The sequence below is a fragment of the Patagioenas fasciata genome, chromosome 5 (assembly GCF_037038585.1).
Source record: "Patagioenas fasciata isolate bPatFas1 chromosome 5, bPatFas1.hap1, whole genome shotgun sequence".
Taxonomy (NCBI): domain Eukaryota; kingdom Metazoa; phylum Chordata; class Aves; order Columbiformes; family Columbidae; genus Patagioenas; species Patagioenas fasciata.
The window spans coordinates 37,489,926-37,513,138 of record NC_092524.1 but is presented as its reverse complement, the minus strand read 5'-3'; the positions used below and the strand labels follow the sequence as shown (position 1 = coordinate 37,513,138).

General features: G+C 37.5%; 1 protein-coding gene across 1 annotated transcript in view; it reads left to right on the top strand.

Annotated features, from left to right (window-relative positions):
- Positions 1-23,213, top strand: part of SPRED1 (sprouty related EVH1 domain containing 1) — a 60,487-nt gene that overhangs the window by 17,209 nt on the left and 20,065 nt on the right. Inside the window, exon 2 of the mRNA XM_065839469.2 lies at positions 18,472-18,646. Coding sequence (XP_065695541.1) covers positions 18,472-18,646 — 175 coding nt within the window. The remainder of the gene's footprint in view (positions 1-18,471; positions 18,647-23,213) is intronic.

The following is a 23,213-nucleotide window of genomic DNA, read 5'->3' as shown; positions in this document are numbered from 1 at the left end:
CCTCCCTCTGATATAGTTGCTTCTTGTTATTCTTAAGAAGCTATCTATGTGCTCGTAAAGAACTTCAGAACATAGAAATGAACAGTAAGTTAAAATAAGAAAATTAGATTACTGTGTTGTTATACAAATATAATTTAGTTACATGCATAATGACTCAACTAGTTGAATTAAAGGAAAAAGTAAAAATTATGCAACTCCAGCTGAGGGAGCTATTTCCTGTCAAGTCAGTTCCTTGCATGTTCAGGTAAGTTGTGCTCCCTAAAACTTAGGCAAAGTTTTGTGCTGTTTTACACAAGAACTTGGCTGCTGGGCTAAAAGTTCTTGTAAAATGCAATGATTATTTTGTAAGATTGAAAAGAAAGTCTCTGTAAAAATCTGCTTTAACTTTCCAGAAAAGAAAATGAGCAAGATCCTATTCCAGTGTCTTTGATCAGACAATCCTAGTTTTACTGAAGAGCTAAACATGACTTCATGTATCCAAAGGTTGGTCCCTGAGGTGCTGTGTCTTGTGGTTGTTTTCCCATGGGATTTTTGCACATTGGTGTTCAATAGAACTTTAATGTTTTCCCCTCATGAAAGGAAAATCTATCTCCACTACATTTCTGGTTGGCCTGCTTCTTCCAGGCGGATACGGAGGTTTCTTTTCAGCTTTCAACCTTTCTCTTCTTGAGTTGCACTCTCCTGCAAGTATGCTCATCCTCTGCACATGTTGCTCATTAAACAGGCTCTGTTTTTTCTTCAATACAGTAATTTTCTTTATGTCAAAACCTTCCTGCATGCTGAATAATGCATCTGAGTCTTTGTTGTTTTCTCCAGACTCCTCAAAGCTGCGTATAGGCAGCTGGCTAGTTGTGTGTGTGGTGGAGAGAGAAGCTGGAGTGCACTATAAATCCTTGTGTGAGTGTGAGCAGGGTTGCTCTTATCCTTGAAGCAACATCTCCACTAGTTTCTACTTGTCGTTTTAATATATTGGCAGAATTTAACAACTCGTCTCTGTGAACACTGGTATCTCTAGGTTTTTCTCTGTTACCTGGATCTCTTTGGGTTGGGTTGGTAGGGAACTTGTTTTGCCTTGTACGAATTGAAAGAAATTGCCATATGGTCTGGTATAGTTCATGTACACAACTGTGATCCAGTAGAAGAAAGGCAAACTCCCAGCCCCCTACTGCTGTTTCAGAAAGGAACAGACAGGAGGAAGTAGGAGTGAGAACAGATTTCTGGATAGATTGGTAGGCAGCGGGGTGAATTCTTAGCACTTCCCACCAGAAGTTTATTCTAATAGACATCGGGTTTAACCATGTAACTGCTGTTCCGGAAGCTGAAACATGAGGTTCAAGAGTAAATACCTGAATAGACTTACAGGGCTAATTTTGAATTAAAATTATAAAAGTATTTATTTCATATCTGAAACAAGGCTGTGAGGCTCTCAGCTGCTAGTTGTGTGAAGTTAATTATGGCTTGATTTTTTTGGTTTTAATTTCTGCTTTTTTCCAAACTTTATGTACAACTGAATGTAAGTACTACTTGCTGTATCTGAAAAGCACTGCTGTAGCAGTATCCTGACTGAATGAGACTTTCCTAAGATTCACACCTGGTGGTGGAAGCGTGTGTATAATAGATCTCCAGTGACTGAAATATGTCATATGCAACAGAAAATTTTTCTTGGTTTCTGGGTCTTTTAAAGCAAAGAGGTAATTTTGTCTAATTGTTCCTACTGCACAGTGTGGGAACAAATGGATTTTTATGTTGAACAAATGGCTATGCTACTGGTCATCAGTTTCAGGCTGATTTGACACAGAGCTAAATCAGTAAACAAAACAAACAGGGAAGCAAACTATTTAAAATCAAAATTTGTGCATGGACTAGAGAACAACATTTATGACTTTACTCTGGATTAAAGATAAATTTATATATAAACGACCCTTTGTATATAAATTGCCCCTCCCCCTCGCCCTCTTCCCCCAAGGAATAGTTTAGGTAAGTCTTTAAAATTGTGTAAATCTGCATTTCTAATGATGAACTACTATTTGGGGCTACCATTAGCAAGGATAGTTTCCATTCACCTGCACATCTTTGGCCTTAGATCCAAGGGGCACGTGACTGCAGGTGATTTGGGGCACTGGTCTGCCAGAACGATCTTTTTTGATGATGGATTTTCTGTTTCAGTTGCACAGCTGGCTCACCTCACAGTTGCACACTGGTTTGAGTTAACACAAAGGAGATAGCAGAATTGTGCCCCACGTCTGGAGGAGAAGAAGGGGATAGGGATTCAGAGTGGATTTAGTGAGTAGGTTTAGTTATCGCACAAAAAAAAAAAAAATAGTGCAGACCTACAAATGCTGCACCACTGTTAGAACTCTACATGTATGACTATTTAGACATCTCCTATGAATAAAACCTTGCAATTAATAAGGAGCTCACAAAATGAGAGATCTATGTAGCATTTATGTGCTATGCATAGTGTACCATACACCTGTCACATAACCATTCAAGGGAGCATTGCCCTTTAATTTGTCTCATGGAGATGCATCATCTGTCTGTGTCAGAATGCTTGCATGAGTGTAATCTGGAAACTGTTTTTCTTCTGAGTGCCAGTGTACTGGAACCCAGTATTTAAAGCTTGAAATTCATGAGTTTTGTATTTCCTTGCATTCTCAACAAATACTGAATAACCTTCTGTAAATAATGATCCTTATTAAAGGATGAATAGCTGCAAAACTTGAAGGGTTTTCATGTTTTGTTTTGTTTTGTTTTCTCTTCTTCCTCTTTTGAAGAGGAGAGATTTGTATTTCCTTTCCTTTTATGTGCTTGGCATAATAATGCAGAAGCACAGACTGAAAAAAAAAATAAGTGGTAACAAGCAACAGTGGTTCACGATGCCAGTAGTACTGCAGTTTGGAAAATACACTGTACCACTAAATTTACTAGTCTCAATTAAATTTTAAAGAGTCTCCATTACAAGCAGTTAGTGATACAGTCACTTCATTGATTTTTTTGTTTGTTTTTGTTATTCCTTAAAATGAATAAATGGTTTGTAGAAGCAAAGTTCAGCTGTAAAATTAGTTTGTTTGGGTTTTTTTCTAGGTTGTTCTTAAAGGCTACTTTTCTATTTTAAAACTTTTTTTGGGGCCGTGACATTTCCTTGAGTGTTGGTGATGTATCAATGATGAAGATGAGCTGATGAATCACTTCAGACCAATCACACTTGTTTGGTATATGTTAAACTTCTTCCAAATAGAGGTTGCTATAACTCCTTTCCAATAAAAAGATACAGACTGAGTACCCTCAACTCTTGCTGAGTCTTATTAAAGTTTACATTCAGACTTCTAAAATCATACAGTCAGACTACAATATTTAGTGTTAATTCATTGTAAAATTGTTGTTTCATGAGTGTAGAAGTTTGGCCAGAAAGGCTGTATCCATGTTTTAATCTGCAGCAAGATAGTGCTCAATTCCTCTATTGCCCTGTTGAAAATACTAGGATTTACCTAGTATTAATGATATCAAAATTAAAAGCTACGTGCAGTTTACATGTGCTTATAATTGATTCTTATATTGTGATGTGTTTTCAGTTGTATGTTTTGAAAATTGAGGATTTTATCACATTGTGGGGTAAACCTTTTGCAATGTTCAGAATATCCATTTTCTGTTCTACCAGAGTTAATCCCCTTGCATCTTCTGGAATCACCAGGGGAATCACCCTTTGTGTATTCAGTTATTACGTAAAGGAAATTGTTTGTTTTGTTAGTGTATAAACTGGGCTTTACTAAATACGAAGAGGGCCAAAACCTCTCGAAGTAACAATTTAGAGAAAGAAAATTTACATTTCTTGAGAGGATGAAAACTATTTAGAACTGTGTTAAATGTTTGGTGTTCATCATTCCATGTGCATGAAGAAGAAAAAAAAGAAGAAAAATTAAGACTTAAATTGCATTGATACTGCAGAAAGAGGCCAAATGTGCCAGACTTTGTGACTTAAATCCTGGGTGCTCATATTGCTAGTTGGAGCTTCATCTCAAACCATGTATATAACGTAGAGGAGCAACTGGGCTGTAAAGTGCCTGACCCCTTCTTCTCCTGGTCTTTACAGGATTATGTGAATGAGAGTGTGGCAGCAGTTGCTGATGGTCAAGCAAAGAGTCACACACACGTTCAGACACCACCTTGCAACTTGCATTGGAGTGTAATAGCTACAGAATCACTTTGAGCAGTTGTGAGATAGCCTTGTGACTAAAATCAGAGATGTACTGATTAAGGTTGGATAATTGTTCTGGATTGAGGTTAACCTTTCTTCCAGATTACTCTTGATTCACATCAGTTTCCTAGTGTTGATCACTGCAAAGTTGCAGAAGCAGTGAAGAAAGTGCGTGGCAGGAATAAATGACCAGGGCAAGAGAAGGATGGAGAATGCTTCTGGCAACAGTGCCAAATCAGGGTACTTTAAATTGCTTATAACAATAATGGTAGTGCAGGTATGAAAGTTGCCTTGGACTTGTTGGTAGAAGACAGTGTGGAACAGTCAGTAATTTTGTATTCTCCCACCAGTCTCCATTAAAGTACCTCTTGAAATCTGGCTGCAGAAAGTGGTTACAGGAAAGAGAGGAAGAAATCTGATTGCTGCCAGTCTTCATCTGTGTCTGCTTACTCACTATGGAAATGCTTCTTAGAACCTTTCCACTCCTTCATGATCCCTAGCAGTTTTCCACCTCTGTTACTTAAAACTGTTAATACAATATAGATTGTAATACAATAGCTTGTATCTGCTGGAAATTACTTAATCCTTATACAGTTAAAAATGAAAAAAATCAGTATTTCATTGTGGGGTTTTTTTAATTGAAATTAATCTAACCAAGTTTTTACTTGTTTGTATTTAGCTACAAGATTTTATACTTCCCTTTTAATGCATTATGAAAAAGTGTATTACAGAAAGCCATAGCATAAGACTTGCATGTTGAATGCTGATATGCTTTGTGATTATGTGTCTCTCAGATGGTTAAAGCCAAATATGTTGTGCTGCATGCAGTTTTCCCCCATGTGTCTGCTTCTTGTTTGGGCAAAAGAGATGCTGTTTCCTCTTCCCTCCTCCCCTCCATTTTTCTTTCCTTTGTTGTTGTTTTTGTTTGGGGTTTTTTTGTGGGTTTTTTTGTTGTTGTTTGTTCATTTGTGTTTGGTTTTTTGTTGTTATTTAATGTTACTTACTTGGTAGAGAAGAATTTGCGAACAGTATTCTTCCCCACCCTGATCTTTTCCTGTCACTGACTTTTGAAACATCTATTACTTCATTTTTGTTACTTGAGTTCTAGCATTTTTAGCTCCCCTGTCTTCCCCTTAAATAACTCTTGGGCAATCTTTTCCGTTTTGTGTTTCCTAAAGAAACAACTGTGTCAGCTTTTTTCTTCAAACATCAGCTTTTTATGTGGAATAATCAATATCAGTTTTTTACTCAGTCTTTTGTGAAAATGCCTTAAATAGATGGTTGTGTTGAGTACCAGTCACACAACACATCCTGGTCAACATATGGGTGAAGAAAACAAGGATGAGCTACATTAATCATCAGGTAGTTAAAACTGCAGAGTGATGGTTCTAGAATCCTTTGACTCAAATCAAGAGATAAGTGATTGTTTTTCTTTTGGTCAATAAGTTTTTAAAAATAATAATAAATAAGTCTTTCATAACACTGGGAAGAATGGATAAAAATTACAGGCAAATGAATTCTTTCTAGGAATTACAGCATGACTATGGAATATTCTTTTTTTTCCCTTCAAACACAACTGGTGTTAGAGCAACCAAATTCAGGACTCGGAACCCTCAAAAGCACAGTATACCTGCTGTTGTAAAGCTCATACATGATGAATGTGTTCCCAACGCTGGGTTGTGAACAAAGTCTACAGAATTCTGTTAGGTGAACTTGTACAGTATAGCCAGTACTTTAGGCTTAAATGCCTAAATAGTGAAAATTTCAGCTCAAAAATTAAGGGTTATTTGTTAGCATCACTAAAGAAGTTACTTGTTATATGTTCTCGGTCTTTTGACCTTGCTTTTCAGGATGCATAATAAGATGCTGATTGTTTTTCTTTAGCTAGTAAAGCTAAATGGCATCTCGTGGTTTCTTTGGATTATTTAGACAGTCTCATTTCAGATAAAAGTGCTCAAAATTCATTGTTATTTATCATAACAGAAAATTATATGTAATTCTTACTGTTTCAATAGTAGAACCTGTGCTTGGGATATGAATAGAGAAGGTCCTTCTGTTGCTGGAATCAGGAGCAAAAGTGCATAACTACACATGTGTGTACAAATTAAATGGCCCAGTTTCCTGTTCCTTGAATTTTATCTTCACCATCTATACCTATTTGTCCCTTCTACCAGTTTAATTTCTCCTTGTATTTTTGAATATATAATCTCATCTTCTGGCTCTCTTAAGATATTTAATTTTCTGTCTGTATTTCTTCAATTATGCAGTCAGGATTCATTTTCCTTGCTGTTAAATAAAGGAACACAAATATTTGTGGAATGGCTTAATGTATATCTCATTGACTTACTAAGATCTTTCAGCTTTGTACTTTATACTGTATTTTATAAACTATTTTATTGTACCATATTTTGTGTAATAGAAGTGGCAAATAGCCACTTAAAACATTTTTAGGGTGGATAGCAATCTGGTTTGTGTAGTAAAACTGTGCAGCATAGATATCAGAACTGCACCAAAAAAAAAAAAATCTGCCTAGCTGTTTTTACATGACATTTTTGTCCATAGCAAGAGCTTTCTTTCCTTGCTTGGATTTTACTGTCTAAAAACTGGTTTGAGCTTGCATTGTGTCATGTTGCACTTGCTTTCGTGATACTCTAATCATGTATTTTGTGCAGTTCGACTTGGCTGTCTCCAGCACCCTTTTCAGAACTTCCTTCTTACAGTGAAGTCTCACCCCAGACCCATAACTTCTAATGGTATTAATGGTTTTGAAAAGTCCAAAGAGGAAGCAACAAGATGTAATCATAACACTAAATCATCACATGATCTCAGTGTTGTAACCCTTTGTTTAGGACTTTGTTGTTGCCAAAGCAAGGAAAATGTAGCTGGTAGATCCTTTTTCGGTTACTGAGTAGACAGAGATTTAGTGATTATTGCAGGAGTTCTCATGACCAACTATCATTTATTAATTGTGAATGTATTCTTATTTTGGTTTGTTACATATTTTGGGAGGGCTGGAAATACTTGTATCCTGTTTTTTCAGTGTGGTTGGTTACAAGTTTCTAAACTTCTGGAGCAGCAGCCAGTAATACAACTTAATCAGTCTTCCTTTTGAACTGAGAGGCCTTCTAGTGTGCTACTTTGTTCTATGTTATGTTCATGCATGACCAATGTATTCATTACATACAGCTTTTTGTAGAAACTTGTGAAGAGTATTACTTTAACAGTACTTGAAGCAGGCAATGTAGTTACACAAGGCTTACACTTTTCTGATGGCACTATTAACACTGCTGTGTCTTCTGACCTTATTTCTATGCCTGAGACTGCTGGCTAGGATGCTAATTGTTACTGAGATTATCAAACATGGATCATACTTTTTACAAGGGCATGTAGTGATAGGACAAGGGCTAATGTCTTTAGACTGAAATAGAGTAGATTTAGTTTAGAAACAAGGAAGAAATTCTACACCGTGAGGGTGGTGAGACACTGGAACAGGCTGCCCAGAGAGGCTGTGGATGCCCCATCCCTGGAAGTGTTCAAGGCCAGGCTGGATGGGACTTTGAGCAACCTGGTCTAGTGGAAGGTATCCCTGCCCATGGCAGGGGGGTTGGACTAGAAGATCTGTAAGGTCCCTTCCAACCCAAACCATTCTATGATTCTATACAGTTGTATATTGGCTGTGCAGGTCACATTGTTCATGCTGACGTATTGCAGATATGAAGGGCATACCGTTGAAATATTTTGCATAATCTTGTTAATCCTCTGTTTCTTCTCCTTTGATGAATTATTATAATAAAAGTCTTTGAATTTGTCTTTCACTTGTCTGTCTCAGGTTATTTCCTCTATGCCAAATATACGTGGTTTGTTAAACTACAAAAAGACTGATTCAAACCACGAGGTGTCATGCTGCCTAGCAAGGGAGTGGTAGCTTCATTTTGGTCACTGAACCTTTAAAACAGATCTGTAAATTCACAAGCTATCTTTCTTAAGATTTGTTCAGATTTTGGTTTTTACTCTGATTTTGGTGCTATTTGTTAAGCATTTTGCACTTCGGCATGTAGTCTTTCTGTTTTGTTGGTGTGGACGTTTATGATCTGTACATTTTTGTATGTTTGAAACACCCTTTTGCATGCGTGGTGTTTTCATATTATGTTGAAAAGAGCAATTTAGCATTAGGGATTTTACTAGAATATAATTTACTTCACACGCAAGATCACTTTCATCTGGGCGGATTAAAATCCTTGAAAAGCCATGTCAGTGTAAATGTTGAGACAAGCTTTAGATTTATCAGTATCAACAAATGATACTATAGTTTTAATTCACATAGTTTAAAAACACTGTTTCTTGTACAACATTCAGCAAGACAGTTAAAGGAAGATTATTTTTGTAAATGTGGATATAGTTTATTTAAGTTTTCTGGATGCCTACCTAATAAGTTTTGCTTGAGGTGAGTAAACTTAGTGGGACTGATGCTTTTTTCTCCCACAGATGTACAGCCAGATTAAGAGTACGTAGCCACTTACTAGCTAAGTTCTGTATACTGTATATCAGCACGTACTTAGATCTTTATTGAATTACGCTGGTTACAGATGGTCCCTGTCTCAAAGAGAATGTAGTCCAGGATAAGCTGAAAGAAATTCAGGCATAGGAAACATAAAAGTGTTTTCTGGTGTGTTAGAGAAAGTATAGCAGGGTCTGCTTGGTTTGTCCTTTATTTTTGCTAAATTAAGTTCTTAGGTGTGTTAGGAGGAGAATAATAGCTTTTTGGACATTTGTGGAGCACTATTCTTAAATGCAAGGAGCAGTGGAATAAAAAGTACACAGATGCTTGTTTGAAAATAATGTATTTGGTACAGCCTGTCATACCTTCTTAGCTAAAATTACTCATAATGAATCTTCTTATGGTCTTTTTTTCAATATATTAGTTACCTTCATCTTATTTTAGTGGTCAAGAATTTTATTAAAAAATGACTTTTTGATTAATGCATTCACATCTCATGTTAACAGGGTTTCCAGAATCTTGCTATTCCTAATCTTGATGGCTAGATGACTAATAGCTTTGACTATAAGGGTGATCTTGTTGCACCTGCATACTTGAGTGAAGCGCAAGGACTTTTTCAGTACGTAAGGCTGGAGGAAAATGGCCCTGAGAGAACAGAGAACTCTGACTTGTTCAGATATAGCTATTACCTGTAAAACTTTCCTGAAATTATGCATTATAAGCTGTAGTAAGCATTGCTATTCCAAGGAAAATAAAAGGCACAACTGAACCTTCATTAAAAAAAAAAAAAAAAAAAAAATGTTCCAGACTGGATGAATGTTGTCTGACGACATTTACTGGAAGTGTCAAGTTGCCTTAGTTTCAGTGGAATCTGCCTTAGGGTACAAACTTGTGCTTGTCCTAAGTTTGTTGAAGTGCCTCAGAAAATTAAAAGCTTGTCTTCCGTAATTTATTTAGATGTTCCTTTGTTTTTGCAAGGTTACAAAGAAATGATAACTTATCTAAAAAGTTAACTGTCTTGTTTGATTTGTGGGCCTTTTTATCTAAATGTTTCCATGGTAAGCAAGTCACAATTAATAAATGGCATCAGAACCCAATAGCTTGATTGCTACTTTTTAAGAAACAAGTAGTGATTTCACAAAATTAGAAAAGGTACCAACAATTCTGTGCTATAAATGAAGAGATTCCTCTGGAGCTTCAGAAATTCTGGGGTTAGGAGGAAGAAAAAACTAGGAGAACATGTAGAGAGAGGAGAAGCCAGGCTGAGTTGAAGAGTGGATATTTCTGGAGTTCATGGCTGTCAGCTTGAGAAAATGAGGCAAATTTAAGGTTTTCTGGAGGAAGCCGATTAAACTTGAGGATCATGAGTAGCAGGATCTGACCACTCAAATTCTCTTATCCCATCTGCCTAAAATTTGATGTAATTTAATCCAGGAGACTGTGACACCAGCTGTCCTCTGTTGTTAAGCAGGTATCTGTGGAAGTCATCAAAAAGCATCTTCCATATCTGGCTCATCTCACCAACTCTTAGGAAAGGAAACTACACACTATATACTGTTCTTTTAGTTTTGTTATACATTTCCAAAACCTGTGGACCTATCCTTGAATGTTACTTTGGTTCTTTTAAACTTCTGTGGGGAAGGATAGAAAGAAAGATAAGCTTGTTTGAGTTTTTTATTCGCTTGTGTATTTGATATCAGATGCAATTTTTTAAGTAGTATACCCTGACCAGATGGTGTTACAGAATCCAGACTATTATGAAAACTTAGGCCTCCAGAAGGCAGTTTCATTAAAAGAGGTGGAACCCAAGTATGTGTCATGATGTCCTTTAATCTGCTAAAAGATTACTTCGTTTAACCAATCCTCATGGATGACATACAGGAGTAATAGAAACTAGCTACAATTATTAAACAAGAGGAGGTGCTAGGGAACAGGGCTAAAGTATTATTCATGGAAATGTCAAATACCTCTTTTGTGTAATTGTCATGGTTTTCAAATCTTTCTAACAGCTTCTCTGTTCTTCGTGTGCTCTTTTGCTTTGTAAAAGCTCTTGTGGTAGTAACCATTCTTACTTGCAGCATCAGTTACTTTACACAGTCACAAATCTTAATTTGTCTGTATTCAAATAGAAATGTGGTTCTAGTACTGCCCTTTTTCCTTCCCCGATGTAGCATCCAAGAGAACACTTCATAACAGCAATATACCGTTTTGACAGTTTCCCATTCTAGACACTTATTCATTTGTGTCTCATGAATTGTAGGTGCACTGTCAAACACCTGGTTTTACAAGCCTCTCCTGCTAAGTAGTAATTGTGTAATCAAGTATTTTTGGCTCTTTCAGGATACCAGTTATCTCATCCTTATGTAATACAGTTTTCCACGTCTTGAACCCAAAATGGCAGAAGGAAAAAACTATTTTGCTTGGTATTAGGATGGTGCAAAAGTAATTGTGGTTTTGGACCATGAATTCTAAATTGTTATAACTAGGCTCCAACACATATTCATTAATCAAAGTAGGAACCATTACAATCAACACAGTTTTGCCAATAAGAAATAAGTTTGTTTATTCCTGTAGCATAAAAATCCGTGCTTCAGGATTTCATGAACTCTTGGAAAGCATTTTCTACATCTTGTGGATGCGTTTTTTCTGCAAGAAGTTGCCGAAGTGCTTGAAGAAGTGAAAGTCGGTTGGCAAGAGGTCAGGTGAATGTGGCAGATGAAGCAAAACTTTGTAGCCCAATTCATTCAACTTCTTCAAGCATCAGTTTTGTGACCTGTGGTTGGGTGTTGTGGAGAAGAATTGAGCCCTTTCTGTTGACCAATGCTGGCTGCAGGTGTTGCAATTTTCAGTGCATCTCATCGATTTGCTGAGCAGACTTCTCAAATGTTAGAATTTTGCCAGGATTCAGAAAGCTGCAGTGGATCAGACCAGCAGCAGACCATCAAACAGTGACCATGACCTTTTTTCTTGGTGCAAGTTTGGCTTTGAGAAGTGTTTTGGAGGTTCTTCTCAGTCCAGCCACAGAACTGGTTGTCGCAGGTTGACATGTGATGAAAAGTGAATTTTATATGACACAATCTGATTGAGAAATCATTCATTGCTGTTGTGAAGGATAAAAGAAGGCAACACTTCAAAATGATGATTTTTTTTTTTTTTTTAATTTTTTTGGTCAGTTCATGAAGCACCCACTTATTGAGCTTTTTCACCTTTCCAATTTGCTGAACAACTGTAGAGCAGTTGACGTTGAAGTCTTTGGCCACTTCTCATGAAGTTGTAAGAGGATCAGCTTTAATGATTGCTCTCCATTTGTCATTACTAACTTCCGACCACTGGCCACTACGCTCCTCATCTTCAAGACTCTCATCTCCTTTGTGAAGCTTCTTGAACCTCCACTGCACTGTACATTCATTAGCAGTTCCTGGGCCACATGCATTGTTGATGTTGTGAGTTATCTCTGCTGCTTTGCGACCCACTTTGAATGCAAATAAGAAAATCACTTGAATTTGCTTTTTGTCTAACATAATTTCCATAGTCTAAAATAAATATAAAATAAAATAAACAGCAAGCAGTAAGCCAGTAGCAAAAGCAAACAAACAAACAAAATAACCAAACCAAAACAAACAAAAACATAAAGCTAGAAAAACACATTCAAATTATATATAACATAAGCACATTTATTTAAGAATGTATTCCAGTATCAAATGGCAAATTTCAACAATGCAAAAACAGCAATTACTTTTGTACCAACCTGGTTCAGGTTTCTGTAAGCAGGTTTTTTTTGTTTGTTCAAGCAAGAACGTCTCATTTAAGTCTTTTGGTAGACTCCAAAGCCCTTCAGTAAATCGATGTGGATACCCACCATCCTAAATATAACAGCATTTGTCTGTAGTTTCTCCTGGAAATCCATGTTTTTTCTTGCTAAACCCCTAGGCACAGTAGCTGTGTGTGGTTGCTGTACCTCCTGTCTTTACTGTGAAGAATACCTTTTGCCTTCTACCAGCATAATGTTTTGGTGTACATTCTGATCTGCTGGTATAATTTTGAGAGGAGAAAGGTAACAGTCATGTCAGGCAGAGCCTCACATAGTAGCTGTTATTATGTCAAATATATATATATATATACACAGTGGTTTCCCTTTCATAAAAATTAATAGGATATGCTGTCAAATGTTTTCTTGATATAAATTATGTCTTCTTTAGTACTCGTGCTATATTTGCATTTCCTTCTGTTGCAGATAAGACATTAATATTTTGTGCCAGTGGCAGTCATTCTCTAAACCTTAAGTAACAAAGGGCTCTGTATCAGCAATGTACCAATATGTTCATGTGATACTGATGATAGTAATTATTCTTTTCTAATTTGAGTCAATACTCAACAAATGTTGTCTGCAGGTAAAATAGACTTTAGCTCGGTGGTCTGGTGTTGTTACCTTTTGGTACTCTAGGCATGCACAAACTCATGAGCACTTCTCTAGCTGGAAGTCATGAAATCTTCTGCCAAGCTGTTTGGATAATAAGAACCATAAAAAGCCAAGTCTGATTCATGTATGCTCTTTGGGTGAGGTTACAAACAAATAAGTAAATTGCACCAGAAGTTGGAGGGGTTAAAGTACGTGTCTGAAGTGCCAGTCAAAGGTAAAGAGCCTTGATCCATGACCAGTTCACATTCAGAGATCAGCCTGGAGCTGTTACTTGCATGTCAGCAAAGATAGTGTAATTTCATAGCAGAGTGTGTCACGATTTTTCAGAATGCCTTTCTTTTTCCCTCAGCCTTGTCAGAAGTGTTTAAATAGCAGTTGTGCACAGTGACAACTCCTACTTCAAAGTATCATGAGTTCTCATAAATTAACCCATATTAGTTATATTTATGAAGTTGTCTTTTATTGAAATTGTTGTGCTTTGAAATATTATGTTAAAGAATCACAGAATAATTGAGGTTGCAAGGAACCTTTGGACATCATTTTGTCTACCCCCTCTGCTCAAGGAGGGCCAGTTAAAGCAGGTTACCCAGGACTATGCCCAGGTGGCTTTTGAATAGCTCCAAGGATGGAAGCTCCACAAACTCAATAGGCAACCTGTACCTGTGTTCCGTCACCCTAACAGTAAGTTTCCTCATGTTCAGACAGGACCTCCTGTGTTTCAGTTTGTGCCCACTGCCTCTGGTCATGTCCCTGGGCACCACTGAGAAGAGCCTGAGTCCATCCTCTTTGCACCCTCCAAGTTTATTTATATAAATAAAGTTTTATAAATCCCCCTAGAGTCTTCTTCAGGCTAAACAGCCTCAACTCTCTCACCCTTCCCTCATACGACAGATGCTCAAGTCATGTAATCGTCTTAGTGGCCTTCACTGGTCTCCCTCCAGTGGCTCCATGTCTCTTGTACTGGAGAGCCCAGCACTGGACCCTGCACTCCGGATGTGCCCTCACCAGTGCAGAGGGGAAGGGTCACCTCTCCCTACCTGCTGGCAACACCCTTCCTAATGCAGCCCAGGACACCACTGGCCTTCTTTGTCTCAAAAAGCACATTGCTGGCTCATGTCCAACTTGGTGTACACCTGAAACCTGAGGTCCTTTTCTACAAATCTGCTTTCCAGATTTGAGAGAACTCATAATACTAATTATCAAGCTGAGAGGGTCAGTTTCCTGTATGGAATTTCTAATTCCACTTGAAGATCTAAGTTTCTTGATGATGATTGGTAGTAGCTTTATAGTACTGAAAAACAATTTGAAATTGCAGTTCAATTGTCTTAATGAGCTTTTCTGAGATCACTCTTGTTATTATATCCAGACTCCTTTCAGTGACAGGATGAGGGGCAGCAGGCACAGACTGAAGCATAGGAGGCTCCATCTAAACACGAGGAGGAACTTCTTTACTTTGAGGGTGCCAGAGCACTGCCCAGGCTGCCCAGAGAGATTGTGGAGTCTCCTTCTCTGGACGCATTCCTGTGCAATTCACTCTAGGTGAACCTGCTTTAGCAGGTGGGTTGGACTAGATGGTATCCAGAGGTCCCTTCCAACCCCAACCATTCTGTGATTCTCTGATTTTTCCAGTCCTATATTAAAATAGATATGTGCTAGATGCATTACAAATAAAAGAATGGTAGTGCTTAATATATAATCTAGGATTTGCATACTGTTTAACTGGGTTAAAATAAATATAATGCAACAAGATACCTGCTTTTTTTTTTTTTTTTTTCAACTTCAACATCTCTTCACCTTTTTCTCTGGGAAAAATACTTTGGCAGGAAATTCTCTTTTGGATTGCTAATGGAAGAAAGGACAAATGTAATAATGTTTGGTATCTTTAATTGGCTTGATATTACACATAAGAAATACATCAAATTATCAAAATAATTTATTTTTCTAAAAAAAGCCATAGGGATGACATGACCAGCCACCAGAAGCAGGACTGTTCATTAGTTGCTGAGCTGAAGATCCCAGGCTGTCAAGATCAGTGGAGAGTTTCCTGGGCTTTAACAGCAGCTTGGTCATTCAGGTCATAAGTCAGTTTGGGCGCAAGAGCATTACGATACAAACACAGAGCTTGTGGAGGGAGGAGAGCCTTTAAAACCTTTAGTCAGATTTTAATGCTTCATACTCTTAAAGTTGATGGTAGGCAAGGACTGTAAGTCTTACATTTTTCCTGTCCACTTCTGGTTTGAGCGCTGCCCCTCCCCCCTGCTTTTTCCCCTGCTTCATCACAATTTATAACTCGCTGTAATGACATAAGAGCACTGTACTATCATCTCCTTACTTGAGGTACTTGGCTGTTGCACAGTTGTTAGGAATTGATCCTGGATTTTTGTGTGGTTGTCTCCAGTCTTCACTGGTGCTCAGGACTATCTCCTGGCAAACAGCAAGCTCCTATGGACAGTGTCCTATTTGGCTTTTCCTGTAAATCTTGTCCTGCCTCCGGAGTTTCCAGTGGCCACAACCAGCATCAGGGGATCTTGGGGAAGGTTGGATGTGATACAAGAGGTTTGAGCCTGCTGTTGCAATGCTGCCCTTCATGCTACATTTTACACGCTTGTAGTAGCTCTAGGAAAAGGTTTCGTAAGAGCAATGCTCAACTGACTGCCCAGTTTGTTTGGTTTTCTCTTCTTATTCCTCACAGAGCTATAAACAGGCAAGAGTAGGTGAAAATGTCAGGCTGGAGGGATGCTGGTGGCAAACACTGGAGCCTTGTCTGCCATTTTTCCCGCAGCTGAGCTACAGTGGCAGTTTAGCAATTTGTTCCGAAATTCCCAAAAGTAGATGGGACTATAACGCTTAAAGATACAAGATGTCTGTGTGGTTTCGGTAGCACCAGCAGTCTGACAGACGGATGCTGGTTTGTTTGCAGAGGATTCTGGAAATGGAAATCACTTTAAGTCCTGCTGCTGGTTTGTGGCTAATTGCAAAGCAGCTTGTATTGTTACTTAAAATAGCTGTCTAACCAGTTGTGAGTTCCTTTAAAATATAAAAAGTAATATTGAAAAATAACCAACAACAAAACCACAAAATTAAGCAATCTCTGTATAGTTTTTGGCATTGTTGCAAGGACAGTAATTAATTTTTCTAGTTTAGAAAAACGGTTTTGTTTCCATTAAAGAGGTTATTCATTAAATATTACCTGTTGGGCAATTTTAGTTTAGTTCTTGCACTAATGCCATGGTTTTGACAGTAGTTCCTAAAATATTTGAAAGGATAAATGTTGTTTAAGAGAGTTTAAAGAACAGAAAATACAGAAGCAAAACACAAGATTGTTAACTAGACCAGACTAGTCATCTCCCTATAGGGAAGCAGGGGGAAAAGCCCAACACTGACAGCAAACTTCCGGCAAATGGAAGCAGCTAAGTGATGGAGGTATGATATGTATCATCCATCTTTGTTTCTCCTTAGCAATTCTTGAAAAGAAAATGGATGCAGGGTGTAAACTTTCATTTTCAGGGGAAAAAAAAAGATAAATCTGATGTAGTTCAGGTTTTCTCATGTATCCTAAGTGAAGTTCTGTGATATCCCTAAATGATGCTTTACTGAACTCCTGCTGCAGTCTGTTGGTATACAAAAGAAAGCTCTAATATTTAGATTTGCAAGCAGATTTACAGAATGAATACCTTTAAAGCTAAATTTGTCATTTGCTTGAATGGAGAACAGCTAAGAAAGGTTTAACCAATTAGTGCCATTTTTATTTGCAAGTATTATAATTGATAGATGCATATAATGAAGGACTGGCTTTTTCTTTATTATGTTTGTCTGCTGTGTGGGAGTAGTTACTAAAAGATGTTGGTACAGAAATGGTGAGAAACCCTGTCTGAACTGTCATTTAAACTATGAGGTTTAGGGGGAGGAGGAGGCTGGGTTTTTTGCTTGGGGGCAAACAAAGTCTCTACAAACAAATTCACTTGCCTATAAACCAAAATTGGATAGTCTTATTTCCATTTTGCAAACCAGTATATGTTTAAGCTTTAGGTGCTGCAGGAAAATTCTTTTATTAATAGAGATATATATATAAGTGAATCATACGTGTGAATCATGTGTGTGAGAGAATGTAATATATTAATTACGCAAAAAAGCCTACCTTCACTTATTTTGGGACTTTTAAGGAGGAAAAAAAAAAAAATGAAACCGTGATCATTTTTAAATACAACAGTTGGCGAATGGTTATATCACGAATAATTTTGTACAGAAGGAACAACTTTGTTCTCATCTAATAGTTCCTGTTCAGTTCTTGAATTTGACATCAGTAATGCTAACTGACATAAGTACTTAAACTCTAAATCAGAAATACGTAGCAAAAGATATCACAAAGCGTATTTCTTTTAAGGTGTTGGAATGCTCATTCATGGACTATTACATTCATGTAATCAAACACACTTTGAATGTAAGATCTTAAAACATCCTAGGTAAGGCGTGGGGTTTTCCAGCTGATGTAGCAGCAAATTCATAACCAAAACTGAAACATGCCATTTAATTTAAGAGAAATAAAAGCAGAGAGCAAGAGAAGATCACTAAAAATTTGTTTCTCAGACTCTGAAAAGGGAGTTAGGCTTTTAAGTAATGAGGTGATACACATTTGTTTATTTTATAAAAATGCTAAATGATGGAAAAAGCTGATAAAATGTAAAATGTAAGTAATTTTCCACATACTACAAACACAGGAGAGAACCAGCTAGTGGACACTACAACTGTTAGGTTTTAAGTAGCTGTAACTGGTCATGTTGTTGAGCCCTACAGCAAGTGTCCTGAGCAAGCCTTGCCAAGGACAGGCTCTGTGCATGGGGAGGAGGGAGGGAGCGACAAAGGAAGCAGGTTTCTGGCTAGAAGCCTGTTCTTGTTTAGATTTCAGTGGCAGAAGGCCTGACCTCTTTCTGCTTCCTTGTTCTCTTTTCTGTGCAATTTCATGGTGGCTGACTGGCTTCATGATTAGTCTAAAATAAATCAGAGTGTGATTCTTACTGTCTTCCCACCCTGGCCCTCTCTAGCTAGATCAGTGACTGTAAAGTATTTAGAGGAATATCATTTTTGACTCTGAGGAACTATATTGTCTGATTGAGTTTCTGTACAAGGAATTGCATGTAAGCTCCAAAAAGTCCTAATGAAGGCATAAAAGTACAGAGGAACGTTTTTTTAGAGGGTTCTCTTAGACTGGTTTCTTCTAGGTGACTGTTATGGAAGAACTGAACCTCCACAATGTTAATTATTGTGATCTTGGTTGTGGGTTTGTTATTTTGGTTTTTAACTAGGCTTAGCTGGTTTGCATTTATGGAAAACTAATTTATTCTTTTGCATCTCTTCCAGTAATAGTTATGCACGAGTGCGAGCTGTGGTGATGACCCGGGATGACTCAAGTGGTGGATGGTTACCACTTGGAGGGGGTGGACTAAGCTGTGTCACAGTCTTCAAAGTCATTCCCCAGGAAGAGAATAGCTGTGCTGATTTTCTTATCCATGGAGAACGACTCAGGGATAAAACGGTAACAATTTACATCCGTTTAGTGTTCCTATTAAATCTACATAGGACCTAAGAATAGAAGTTTGCTTTTTGTTGCATGTAGACTAAAAAGTAAATTTATAGTCTCAGTCTAATGCTGTTACCAAGCTTTTATCCATATCAATGATTTCATGCCTAAAAAGCCAGTTATTTGTTTTAGATGTAATACCTTGCATTTCTAGAATTAAGCATGTTGATCTTTTAGAAACTTTAAAACATTTTTTTTTCGTTGAAGATTTCCATTCATTTGGGGAAGTGTTTTGCCATTCAGGTTTTTAACCTTCCATTAGAAAAAAAAAGTTAAATCTTCTTGTTAACCTGCTTATATGCCAACAATACTGTGTTTAATAGGAGTGGTGGAAAATGAAAACTTGTTAAAAACACAAAACCTGAAGAAATTCCTTGGTAATGTTTCAGTTAGTTGTAGAATTTGGCTATGACAAAGAGTAGCTGTTTTACCTGGGAATAACTTTTGTATTAGAAGAAAGCATGAAGCTGACAGGTCCAAGAACTGATCTGGTTTAATGAATGCATAGACAGTATTGATTTCTTAGCAACATTAAATAAAATACGAATAACAAACTTGTCTTAAATAGCATCACAAAAGCCAGCCTCACAAAAGGAAAACTGGTGTAGAGTCTCAGCCATTTCTACATGCAGATCTATGGAAGACAAAATTTGTTTACTAAGGCTTACTTGGTTACTCCTATGCCAAATAGTTTTTTGGAGGAGGCGGCGTGTCTTGCTGTGGAAAAAAAGAGAAGCAGAGAAAGCACAAAACCTCCATCTTAATGACTTTTATCAAGAACTTACTTTTTTCTGCCAATAATTTATGACTCCCGTGTAAGCTTAAAAGGTAGAATTACTTCTTATACTGTACTGCTTATTCTTTCTCAACCATGCCCGTTTCTCCCTTGAGACAGGACTGCTGAGTTTTGTGCCTTGACTGTGGCTGTTGTAGGAAGAGAGCACATAAATAGACATTGTGCTGACTCAGTTGTTTGAGCGAGGCGTAGTGCTATTAGCAGAGTACCCTGTGTTCCCGCACAGCTATGTGCACCTGCAGTTCCTTCCTCACTTTGCAGTAGTTCCCTTGAGAACTTTTTTTAGACTTATTTGAGGCTGGTTTTGAGGAGCTTAATTGCATTTAGAGATACTTGACAATTTTCTCTTCATTCTTAGTTCTTTCAACATTCACAGCTTGCCTTCAGAATCTGTGGGTAATAAAATGCTCAAAACTGAAGACTGGTTTAATGTTTCTCCTGCATGCATATGAAAATGTCACAGCCATCAACATCCTGATCTGTTTGTGCTCTCTCCCCTGTTTCCTCTGGGCAAGCCTTATTTAGTTTCCACTTCTGGTAGAAGGCTTAAATGTCTCTGCTCCTCTTCCTGTCCAGAATTGAGCTCATGTTAGTATGTTTTCCAAACCCTTATTGTCCTCAAAGGTTTTTTGTTTGGGCATGGTTGTTTTGTTGTTGCTTTGGTTTGTTGTTGTTGGTTGTTTGTTTGTGTATGTGTCCCATCCTGTGTCCCTCTGTCCCCCACCTGCTGCCCCTAAATGTGACCTACTAGTCTATCAGGGCAAATTTTGATCCTACGGCATAAAACTGAAGTTGCTGTTGAAAGTCAGCCCCTCAAAAACACAGGATAAAATATGAAAGAAATGTGGCTAGGAAGAACATCTATCCAGTGTATATTGAATAAATCTCAGGGAACTAACAAATACAGATTTAGGCTGTGGGGGAAAATGCTGTAGATCCAGTGATGCTTTGGTGATGGAATAAAAGGAAACTATCTATGTATGTATTTCCTCACACAAATAACATACTTGTAAGCAACAGCTAATGTGTAATGAATTAATAAAAAAGATGTACAGTATGCAACTAGACCTCCATTGGCATAAAAGTAACAAGATCCTACACCCAGGTATGTGAGGACATCATTAGGTCGTGACCCTTTTTCGGAGGACCATAGCAGGGACTGGAAGAGAAATTCTGTTGGACAGGGATCCAGTCACTGATTCTGAAACTGTTCTAATACTTACGCTTTCAGTATAGTTAATGGTTTTACATTTGTTCTTAGGATATTCCTGTGGATTAACTGTTCAAGCACAATTTTTAACTGTTTCTTTAACAAAGACAAACAATTGGGTTTTAGTCCTAGTAGATTCGAGAGGTGACTATTATATTTCATAATACAAAGAAAATAACAATAAAAATAATACCAAGAAATTGAAATGTAATTGTCTGTTTCAACTGAAAGAGTGGAGAAGGCTGTGTTCTCGAAGAGACAACTCTGAAAAGGACTGTTGAAGGTTACTGCAGTGGCATAAAATGCTATCTTTTATTTTTTCTTTAAAAACAAAGTAAAAGCGGAAGTTGTTACGAGTTCATTGTGTTTGCTGTTGAGTAGGGACGAAATATTTTGTCTGCTTTCTGATTTTGAGTAAGAGTTATAATGAATCTGCTGTTCTGTGCTACAACATCGCTCCACTCTCAGTTTAGAATGGCTTTGATGTGTAAATCTGTATACCTGAGTGATTTTTTAAGTTAGTCGTATGCCATTTAGTTGGTTGCTGTGCCAGTGTATTTGCAAATAAAAAGTAGCAATATTGTTTTAAAAAGCTTTGTTAACTATCTTGAACATTTCAGTTATTCAGACTTTGAGCACATGTGGCTTTGGGCATGTTTAATCTCTTGTAGTATCTAGAAGTCATTACAGCTCTGTCAGCTGGACCACGATTTCCAGTTTACTTTTTTGCAAGGTACACACAACCATGTCTGAAAATACTTCTATGGATCAAAAAAGAAAGTAATCCTTACAAAAGGAGTCTACCCTGCCATCCGCACTATCTTGCCCCCCCTGCCCCACCTCAGATCACATTACGCACTGTTAGAATACCTTTATAACTAGATTTTGATTTCCTCTGGCTAGTAAGTCTTTCTTTTATGAACTGTCTCAGCTTCCAGAAAAGGTGCAGTAACTCTCTTATCCTGGAAAATCTGTAGCATGGAAATTGGAGCACTTTTCTGGGATGCAGGGAAGCATGAGTGATGAAGTAGCTCAAGTTAGAAAGCAAAGGGAATTCAGATTTTTTGACTTTCACCTAAGATACATGGGAATCATAATGCCACTATTACTGTTCAGTCTATGTATCAGTAGAAAGGTGGAATTTATTCCAGTGCAACTTGAAATCCATAGGTGAGATATGTGATGGAGATATCTTCCAGGTGCCTCTTAAATGATTACACTCAAAAGCAATGAGAAATCTTTGATCTCTTACCTTATTGTTTCTTGTAAACTAGCTTTTGTTGCTGCTTCTCCAAGTACTTCTTCTGTCACAACATTGCAATTCCATTCCAATGTGTCTGAACTGTCTGCATGTTTATAGGATAGGCAGGCATTTCATTAGGACTATAGATCTCAGTCTAAGTCAGCTGTGTAAATTAAATACCTTGGGACTGAACATCAAAATATTGAAGTTCCTGGTAGGGGGGTTTCTCGTCCTTTCTTTATATACCTGAGAGGTCGCAATCAGCCCTTTTACAAACCAACTTCAGGCTACATGTAGATCTTCCAAAGTTGTCATGCAGAACTGAGCTATTTAAAACATCTCATGGGGAATCACAGAAAGCATCCTAATTATCTGAGAAGAAAATCAAAGTGGTGGCACAATTGAATTAATTTAGGTGAGGGAATGCTCCCTGCTAGTTTGCTCAGGTTGTTCGGCTCTACGTTGGAATGTAAGGGTATTTCATGAAGACTTTGACATAATTACACATTTCCTCCTCTATTATGCTCACCTCTTAGATCTGTCTCCAGCCAATCTGCTTGGAACAATTGCACTCCCTCCTAACCTGATCAGCTCTGCTGTTCCCTTTTACTGTGTTTACAGTAGCTTTCTTTTATCTTAATAGCGGTAGTGTTAAACATACATTAGGCTCAGAGGTTACAGGTTTTTAGGCTTTGGTGATTTTTACATTCTTAAATTAAAAATGTAATAGACTTCTCTATTTTATTTTCTTCTTCAGTTCTTCGCCATGCAAGTTTTTACTGAAAGAAAAAACAAAGTGACTAGTGTCTTTTGGATCATGAGTCACAGTGATAAATCCAAGTTTAAAATATTCCTTTTGAAGAACAGGTGATTGTATAAAGGGAGAGATACAAACCTGAAACTGAATATAAATACTGTTATCTTCTAAAAGTCTGCCATTCAAAAACTTAATTTATCATTTACTTTTTAAATAGTCTTTAAAGTTTGAGAAAAGGTTGATTCTGATGGGCCGTAGTACAATCCTTACTTGATCTTACTTTTTGAATTGAAAAAAGTGCACATAGAATAATAATCATGTCACTGGGGCCACATGATCTGTAGCATGAATATATTCAGGTCCTGCTGCTTGATCCCAAGACTAGAGAAAAGTCTTTGATTCTATTTAGCAGAAAAAGCATTCAGAAGTTTTGTCAAAACTATATGCTCGTGTGTTTATAGATTTGGGCTGTGAATGAAGAGCTGTAAAACTACCTACATGTAATGTTGTAAGCTG